General features: G+C 47.4%; 1 protein-coding gene across 1 annotated transcript in view; it reads left to right on the top strand.

Annotated features, from left to right (window-relative positions):
* The first annotated feature begins 360 nt into the window (after positions 1 to 360).
* Grhl1 (grainyhead like transcription factor 1) overlaps positions 361 to 9,447 on the top strand; it is a 46,512-nt gene continuing 37,425 nt past the window's right edge. Inside the window, exons 1-4 of the mRNA XM_041630160.1 lie at positions 361 to 497; positions 3,422 to 3,608; positions 5,277 to 5,347; positions 8,057 to 8,447. Coding sequence (XP_041486094.1) covers positions 361 to 497; positions 3,422 to 3,608; positions 5,277 to 5,347; positions 8,057 to 8,447 — 786 coding nt within the window. The remainder of the gene's footprint in view (positions 498 to 3,421; positions 3,609 to 5,276; positions 5,348 to 8,056; positions 8,448 to 9,447) is intronic.

Below are 9,447 nucleotides of genomic sequence, written 5' to 3'. Positions count from 1 at the left end.
GCGAGCGCGATGACACAGGAGTACGACAAGTGAGTGAGGCGCGGGCTCGAGTCCGGCCAGGGCCCGGGGGCCACCGCACCTGCCGCCGCCACGGCGCGGGCTCCGGGGACCTCGAGGCCGGGCGGGGCGGGGCGAGCTGGGGGACACCCGGCCCTCGGCCCCGCCGTCCGAGGTCTCCCGAACCCCACGCCCATGGCTCTGTGGGGACGGGTGGACCCTGGGCAGCCTGCTGTCACCTGCCAAGCTGCGGGAGCGAGAGATCTAGGGGAAGGTTGAAGTGTCCGCTGCCCGCGCGTTCTCTTCGCTGCGGCTGCTGTGTGAGAAAACGGCTGTGGGTGTTCTCGGGCCCTTGCATCACCGATGGTAATTACAGAAGACTATTTCTGCTGTTCGGGAGTATCCAGAGGAAGAAACTGCAAGCAGGGTGATAAACTAGAGACTTCTTTCGAATCGGGATTGCCTTTTGGAGTGTGGGGTTTAAGAAACGAGCGAGAAATGTACAGTGGTGGTGTAAATGTGATCGGACGTTGGCAGGACTAAGGGCGCACGGATAGTGCTCGATTTTACTTGCTACTTTTCTATAAATATAAAGATGTCCTGAAAGACAGAGCCCGTCTATTTCAGCTCAGTAAATCTGGAGCAGAGAATTGGCTTCGTGGTTGCTTGATGACTCTGTGTTTTTCTCGTGCCTGTTTTCCGAAGGAAGTTAGCTCAGTGTGGCAGTCAGCAACAGATTAATCTTGTCTCGTAAAAAAATGCAGTTCAGTTAGTGTTCGGCTCTCTTGAAGATCTGAGTCTTATTTGAAAACACTCATGAACCTTCAGGGCTGGAACAGCAGCTTGCTGGTCATGAAGAAGTGGGCTGCAATTGTTCTTCTGTTTATTTCTCTACTTACTGAGGAGGCAAAAGTCCCGGCGCTAACCTCTTGGCCTTAGGCATACTTTGGAAATATAAAATGCCTTCAGGGTGATTGCAGACATAAAGCCTCTTGGAAAATATTTATTTTTTGATGCTTGTATCAGTGTAGGATGGGATGGGAGAAGATGGAAAGCTTGAAAAACTAGCATTACAACTGTTGAACGAGCCAACTGCTGTCAGAATCTTCTGGAAGTAGCTATTAGACTATTAATAATAGCTCAGCCGTACACCAGAGAATCTCAGCAGGGTACCGTACCACCACTGGACTCAGGACCCAAAGGCTTGGAGAACACCAAGTTGTGGGTTTATCTTTCTTTGGTTAGAACTTGATTTATGGATATACGTCTTTTCTATTTTTAATAAACCTGTCTCCAGATGTGCGCCCTTAGAATTGCCTTCATGGCACGAGTTAAAGGCCATGGGCTCCAAATCAGCTCTGCCTGCTGAGGGCAGACGGAGTTTTCCCTCCCCTTTTCAAAGATGTTCTCCTTTTCCTCCTTTCTTCCTTTCTTTCCTCTTTCTTTCTTTCTTCCTTTCCTTTTTTCTTTTTTTCCTGTCATTTTTTTTGTTCTTCCTAAATCTATATCTGTTGTTGAAGGATTGGGTGACTGCCAAGCCCTAACCTTTGCTGATTACTTGAAAAGATAATCAGACTTTCTACACTCACTTTTAGAAAAGATGGGGTCACCTCTAGGCCATTTCCATATTTCACTCGTGTGTTGCAATGAGAGCCGAGCCTCGAATTCTGCTTGTCAGGACAGCCATCATTCAGGGACGTTCCAGACACCTCCATTCTTTTCCCTTCACACACACACAAAGGGCTGCTTCGCCTCGCTAAAGTCAATGCTCCACTTTTCCCTTTCTGTTGACTTACTAAATAGTACCAGCTGAGCGAGCAGTTGTTGAGACTGTTGACATTTCCAGTTTTTGGAATCGGTAATGTTTGCTTGAATCATTTAAATTAAATCTCCTATAAAGCGTTGCTAAAGTCACCATTGATTTTCCTTAATTTTCCCACAAACTGCACTGTTAACATGACATAGTCCTTGCCTGATGTGAAAAACTAATAAAGATTTTATTTATTGTGGGGCAGGGGAGCACTGGGGATTAATCCCAGGAAGCCCTGGACTCTGAGGAGAGAGATCACATGTTCAACCCCTAGGCTGTGCTGTCAAATCCTAAAGCCTAGGAAAGATTTTCTTTTCCACGCTTTATTTATGTTATTGTATAGGTTTGTGTGTGTGCTACACACACACACACACACAGGTCAGAGGACAGGTTTTGGCAAGTTCCCTCTCTCCTTCAACCATGTGGGTCTTGGAGATGTAACTTGTGTTCCTTCACCAGCCAAACCATGTCATCAGCAAAGGAAGATTCTTAATTGATTAATTTGTTTGGTGTGCGTGTGTGTATGTGTGTTTGAAAATCAGAGGACAACTTGCAGGAGGAATCTGTTCTCTCCTTCCACACTTCCCAGGGATAGAACTTCAAGCCTTCAGACTTATGAGTGAGTGCCTCTACTGCCCACGCCATCTTACCGGGGGCCCATGTAAAGACTTTTAAATCGGATTTGTTTACTATTTTTTTTAAGAAGGCTGATTTTCATTTGATGGCTTCATTTGTCGGAGGTTGTATTTATCTCTAAGATAAGCAGTTCACTCCCATGCCAGAAAATTATGCTTCTTTATTGATTTATAGTCCCCTTTGGCTACATTCCAGGCTCCTTCTTCTAGTAACAGTAGAGTCTTCTAACTTTCCCATACACCCTGAAGGATTAAGGGAAATGTCCCTCTTGCTCTCGGTCCTTTCTTCCCGTCCCTGTTTCTCGGAAGTCACGTGGGACAGCACGATGAGCCCTGTGTGGGCTTAGGAAGAGGGCACCAGCCTGAGTGTGTTTGAGATGTATCTATGCCTTTCCATACCTTCCTGCTGTAGGATATGTGCATAGCCGTGTCTTCTTGGGGGTATTTGTGGGTTTGGGCAAATTGCATCCTCTCAGGGTCTCTGGCGGTGGTCCTCGGGTGTGCCCTGCCTTCTGAACGTGTCTTCATTTGACTTATTGGGGTCATTGGTCTAGCTCACAGGCCACAAGGCAATTTAAAGCATGCCTTTTGAGGAAGCATTTTGTAAATTAAAATTTGCAAACCTGAATTTTCTGAATGTTTTTATTTATTTCAAAAATGCCTTTAAGAGGAGCATGGACACCATTTCATTTACTTTATTGAGTTCTCTTCAGGCAGGTCTTCAAATGGTGTGGGTATTTAATTCATTATAACGTAGGAGGTGGAACCCAGTGCCTTGCTCATGCTAGGCAGTTGTCCTGCCACTGAGCTGCCCCCACCTGTAATCACCTCCTGGCACGGGGCCGTGTTCCTATTTTATAGAACTGTCAAAGAACTGTTTGTTCAGTTTTGGTTTTTGTTGGTTTTATTTTTTTTAATGGCTTGTAAGTTGTCTTGCTGTGGGAAGTGTGGATTTAACTTTGACTTTCTTCCTCTGAAGCAAAAGGCCAGTGCTGGTCCTTCAGAACGAGGCCCTTTATCCGCAGCGGCGCTCCTATACCAGTGAGGATGAGGCCTGGAAGTCTTTCCTGGAAAACCCTCTCACTGCAGCAACCAAGGCCATGATGAGCATCAATGGGGATGAAGACAGCGCAGCTGCGCTGGGCCTGCTCTATGACTACTATAAGGTGGGTCGCAGGCTCTGGACGGCCGGGCATGACGCTCCCAGACGCACCTGATTCAGCAGCCTGTAAAACAGTCCTTTGCCGAATGTCGGGATGAGTGCTTCTGTAGTGGCTTATAAATAGTTTAATGAGCACTCGGGATTTCTGTGGTTCAAAGCTGAGCATCTGCGATCATAGAATCAAAGGGTGATTCTTATACGGCTGCTCTGGCCCTAGCTGAAGGAGACGCTGCTGTAAACGAGGTAGTAGCCAGGTCCCCCGCCAGTTCGAGCATTTTAACAAACTTGGTTCCGGGTGCCATGAAAAGGGGCTGCCGGCCGACCCGGCTCTCCCCTGCCATGACAAGGGGCTGCCGGCTGACCCAGCTCTCCCCAGGGCATTCGCCATTTCTGTAACTGCTCCCACAAAGTCTTAGGATTGGTTGGGGAAAATGCACACATTTTCAATTCTGGGGCCCCGTTCTAAAATGAGAACACGTTTATCTTGTCTGTCTCCAGACAGTTGAGTTAGCCTTAACTGTCGTGTATTGTGTGTGAGTTTCTACCTCACAGAGTCCTAGTAATTCAGCTGCCACTCACTGACGACCTGTGTCACACTGGACAGCCTGTGTGTCACTTTGACCCTCAGGCCCGGGATTCATTTAGGGTTCCAGCCCAGTTCCTGCCACAGACTGTCCTCTCTGGTGCTGAATTGTGCTGTGTCTGCTGTCTCCCTGGCTTGACCCATGGCAGATGCTCAGGGATGGCCCTTTGAGCGTCTTGGATGTGATCACCCTCTGTTTTATCACTTAATAACTAGCAATGCCTTCAGAACAGATCGCTACTAAATCCAACAATACTTAGTTTCGTGTTACATGTAATGTACGGGGATGTACGGGAGAGTATCTGCAAATGAATGCAGGTGCCCAGGGAGGCCAGAAGAGGGAGAGGGGTCCCCCGAAGCTGGAGTTAGGGGTGGCTGTGAACTGACTGATGTGAGTGCTGGAATCCAGACTCCTATGCTAGGGCAATGAGCACTCTTAACCACTGAGCCATTCTCCCAAGCCCCTTTATTTTGTTGTTAGTGGCGAGATATGGAAGAATTCTTGCACCGTAGATACCTCGTCCGCACATATCTCAGCAACATTTGTGCACCCGTTTGGTCCATGTCTCTGGTGGGTCGGTGTCACAGTGTGTCCAGTGTCTTTTGTCTGCCTTTTGATTTTGGAGCAAAGAAAAAGAACTATAGAAGGAGTAGAATGGGGCCGAAGAGAAGGCTCAGTGTTCAAATAGCACTGGCTGCTCTTGCAGAGGACCTGGGTTCAGTTCCCAGCACCCACACCGTGTCTCACAGCTGTCCATGACTCTAGTTCCAGGGCATCCGGCGCCCTCTTCTGACCATGGGCACCATTCACTCATTTGGTACACGGATGTAGGCACAGGAAAAACATTCATACATATAAAGCACATACTTAAAATTTCTTAAATAAAGGAGAAAGAAACCCTTACTCCATGACAGACAGAGTCTGTTCGCCCTTGCTCGCCATCTCTGGTGGTGACTAGGCTGTTAGCGCCATCGGAGCAGATTGGTGCTCAGCAGCCCATCAGGAGATGAGATAAAGGCTGCTCCTTCAGGTGAGGGCTTCTCCCCTGGATACGGACTGAATCCCTTTCCTTGGTGTTAATGCTTTAGGTTCCCAGAGAGCGCAGGTCATCCGCAGCAAAGCCAGAGGGGGAGCACCCGGAACCAGAGCACAGCAAAAGGTAAGTGCGGTGGCCAGTGCACACAGGTGTGCACACGTGAAGAGGTGGGCAGGCCCCGCCAAGTAAAACCAGAAGGGCCTGGTGGGAGAGACTGTGGAGAGTAACTGCCGTCTCAGAGTTAGAGCCTGTTGCAGGCAGCATTCCCTTGCCTAGAAAGCCAGCATCAAGCTCTTCTCCTCCAGAGGGATGTTTTTAGTAAAGCGTGACATGCTTGACCCTCTAAAGGGGAGCAGAGTCTAAAAATCACCTGGGTGTGGTGGCACGTGCCCGTAACCCAGGACCTGGGAGGCGGAAACAGGAGGCTCCGGAGCCCCAGCTAGCCTGGACTCTTGTGCAAGCCCGTGTCAGACAAAGCAACCCTTGGGATGCAGCTGAGTGATGGAACACTTGCCTAGCATGGACAAGGTCCTGGGTTCAATTGCCACATCTGCATAAAGAAAAAAACAAAGCAAAAAAAAGAAAAAAGGAAAGAAAAGGTACATAGCAATGACTCTGGAATAGTTGCCCCAGTAAAACTTAGGGAATTAATGTCCATACTCCTCTTGAAGGCATTTTAGGTTAAAACTTCGGTAAATTAATTACAACTCAATCTTATGGCCAGGAAACATTTTAAAAGACACATTTTACATTTATTTATCTTGTCTGTGTGCATGGACATGTTGATGCACACTGCGGTGCATGCCTGACAGGATAGCTTAAGAAAAGTCCCCTCCTGCTACTCTGTAGTAGCGAACTCAAGTCGTCAGACTTAGTAGCAAGCACCGTTACCCACTAAGCCATCTTGTTGGCTCTAAAACCAGCTCTTAATGGATTCTTGTTTTATTAGTAATAAAAAATAAAACAGCCGGGCATGGTAGCATACACCTGTAATCCTCGGGAGCCTGAAGCAGGAGTTCAAGGCCAGCCTAGGCTGTGGTAGCCAGATCCCATCCTCAGGGGAAGGAGACAGAACCTGATTTAAGGACTGAGAAACAGCTCATAGTTCACACGCCTGGTAACTGTTTCTTTACCATGATTGTGGTTCCGCTTGCAGATCATTTTTGGAAGTGCACATTTATGACACGTGATTTGTTTCATAAATGTTTTCCATATTGCGATCTAAAATTTCACGATTTCTTGGAGAGCAACATACTTATAGATTCATTTTACTATTTATTATGAATCTTTTTGAGCACAATAAAATGGTAGAAGCCGGTGTGTATTCATTGCCAGCCTCAACAACTGTAACGTTCATCCTCGGAACCAGGTGAGAAAGGTAGAGGGAGAAACACGCCATAGAGTTGACTTCTGATCTCAGCAGGCTGCCATATATATATGTCTCTCTCTCTCACACACACATATACATGTTTACACATACAGGTGTATACACACATACTCAAAAATCATTATTTTTAAAACTATTCATATTACCTATATAGTAAATCACAGTTAATTTTATATTAAATATCTATTGTTAAGTATGCTAATGAGTTGTCCTCTGGGAAGCCAGTTAGCATCAGTATTAGAAAGTGAAGCAGCACTTACTTGTGAGTGTCTGGAGTGTCTGTGTGCAGGTGTGGTCCCCTGGATTCAACCCCCAGCACCCATGTGAGAGGACGGATGCCCACTGTTGTATCGGTTTGTTTGTCCAGTCAGACCTACCCGGGCACAGGAAATCTCAGCTGAGGAATTGCTTCCAGCAGATTGGCCCATGGGCACATCAAAGGGGCATTTTCTCCGTTGCTGACTGATGTCGAAGGGCCCAGCCCACTGTGGGCAGGGCCGTCCCTAGGCAGGTAGTCCTGGGCTATATAGAAAGGTAGCTGAACAAGTGGGACAAGCCAGTAAGCAGTGTTCTTCCCTGGTCCCCTTGGGCTTCTGCCATGGGGTCCCTTGATGATGAGCTGTGACCTGCAAGTCTTTCCTCCCCAAGTTGCTTTTGGTCATAGTGTTCTATCTCAGCAACAGAGACACAAGCCTAGGACAAATTGTTTTTTCTTTTCACAGATAAGAATGGAGCCCGAGAGACAAAATAGCTTGCTCTAGTTGGCACACAGTTTGAACCCAGGTGGCCTCACTCTGGAGTCTATGAACTCACAGTGTCAGGTTTTATAATAAAATATGAGGATCCACATTAGAATTACCGAGAATAGCTTGTACTGGAGCAGCACTCCGAGCCCTGTCAGAGCAATTGTGCTTTCGCTTTGGTTTTTTTTTTTTAATTTATTTAAATTTATTTTATGTGAGTTAGTGTTAAGGTGTCAGATCCCCCAGAACTGCAGTTACAGACTGTTGTGAGCTGCACCATGGGTACTAGGAGTTGAACCCAGGTTCTCTGGAAGGACACCCAGATCTCTTAACCACTGAGCATCTCTCCAGCCCCTATGTGTAGCCCAGGCTGGCCTCGAACTTGTGATCCTCCTGCCTCTGCCTCCTTCAGCAAATCCTACCAGCATGCACCACCACAAGCAGCTGCTTTGGGTTTTGCTTGAAGCTGTGAGGTCTTCACCAGGAATGGGTCCTTCCTCCATTTCCCGCTGAGTCGGCTTCTGTCTAGGGTATTGCTGCTGTGAGGAGCCCAGACCATCAGAGCACTGAGTCATATATGTAGCATGTGCTCCGCGTGCATGAATCCCTGGTTGGAGCCCCATCACCTGTTCCTCCCAAATCCTCCAAGCCCCACATCAGCACCAAGGTTGAACATACAATGTCCTTTCTCCTTTCTTGAAGAAACAACATGCCAAATGTGGCGGAGCAGCCCCTCCTTTCTGCTGGAGAAAACAGGGTGCAAGTGCTGAAGAACGTGCCCTTCAACATTGTCCTCCCCCATGGCAACCAGCTGGGCACTGATAAGAGAGGCCACCTGACAGCTCCCGATACGACAGTCACTGTCTCCATAGCAACCATGCCTACCCACTCCATCAAGACAGAAATCCAGCCGCACGGCTTTACTGTGGGAATCCCCCCGACGGTGTATCATCCTGAGCCCGCTGAGCGTGTGGTGGTTTTTGACCGGAGCCTCAACACTGACCAATTCAGCTCTGGCGCTCAGCCGCCCAATGCTCAGCGGAGAACTCCAGATTCCACCTTCTCAGAGACCTTCAAGGAGGGCGTTCAGGAGGTACAAAAGACAAAAACATCTTCCTAAGACAGCAGCGTGTTTGTCTAAGTATTGGGTTCCACCTTTTCCTGGTTATGTAAGCTTGAAACTTAGCCCAGAGTGAGTGGATCAGGAATAAAAAGATTTTTTTTTTTAAGAGAAAGGCCCGTAGGTATAATTTGTAAGCTAAACCTACAAATCCAAAAATTATTATCAAGGGCACATGGGTAATCTTACCAACAGCTGAGTTAACAATTATGGTTTCTGCTAAGAGATTTGCTAGAGAGAAAGAGAGAGAGAGGAAGCCTGTGCGTAATCTCCCTCTGACCACAACTGCGTTCTCATAGCTTTCTTCAGCTCACGTCCTAGACCCAGGCGAGCTCCTGAAGCTTGCCTAGCATGGCGCCGCTTATTTCGTGTCTCCACCGGGCGCCGCTTATTTCGCCGCCTAATCCAGAGCTTGAGACTTGAAGGCATGCGGACGTCACTTGGGGGTACATTGGCACTCAGGGTGTTGAAGGCAGGTCTTACTGCCCTGGAGGGTCTTCTAGGGGTAGAAACGGACACTTTCCAGGAAAGGGTAGTAGGCTTGCACAGCACCGGTGCAAACTTGACTCTTGGCCCTTGTGTTTTGGCTGCAGATTCTAGACTCCAAACACGTGTTGTGTGGGAGAGATAAGGAAAGGGACAGAGTGGATCGAAGGCACTGTGTGTCTATCTGTCTGTCCGTGATCATTCTCATGAATGGTATATAAAATTAGATGGTTACTTTTTAATATTTATTTATTGGTTTTTCAAAACAGGGTTTCTCTGTGTAGCCTTGGCTGTTCTGGAACTCACTCTGTAGACCAGGCTGGCCTCGAACTCAGAGACCTGCCTGCCTCTGCCTCCCCTGTGCTGGGATTAAAGGTGCAAGCCACCACCACCAGACTTATATTTTTATAACTTTATTAGTATATTTTTATACTTTTTATAACTTTCATTAATTTAAATTTTTCTATAGATTCAAAACTCTTATTTT

Source organism: Microtus oregoni, unplaced genomic scaffold, assembly GCF_018167655.1.
Source record: "Microtus oregoni isolate MIOR12 unplaced genomic scaffold, Mior012 000034F_ref0000314, whole genome shotgun sequence".
In the NCBI taxonomy this organism is placed as follows: Eukaryota; Metazoa; Chordata; class Mammalia; order Rodentia; family Cricetidae; genus Microtus; species Microtus oregoni.
The sequence above is the reverse complement of the archived record's forward strand: the minus strand, read 5'-3'. Positions and strand labels throughout refer to the sequence as shown.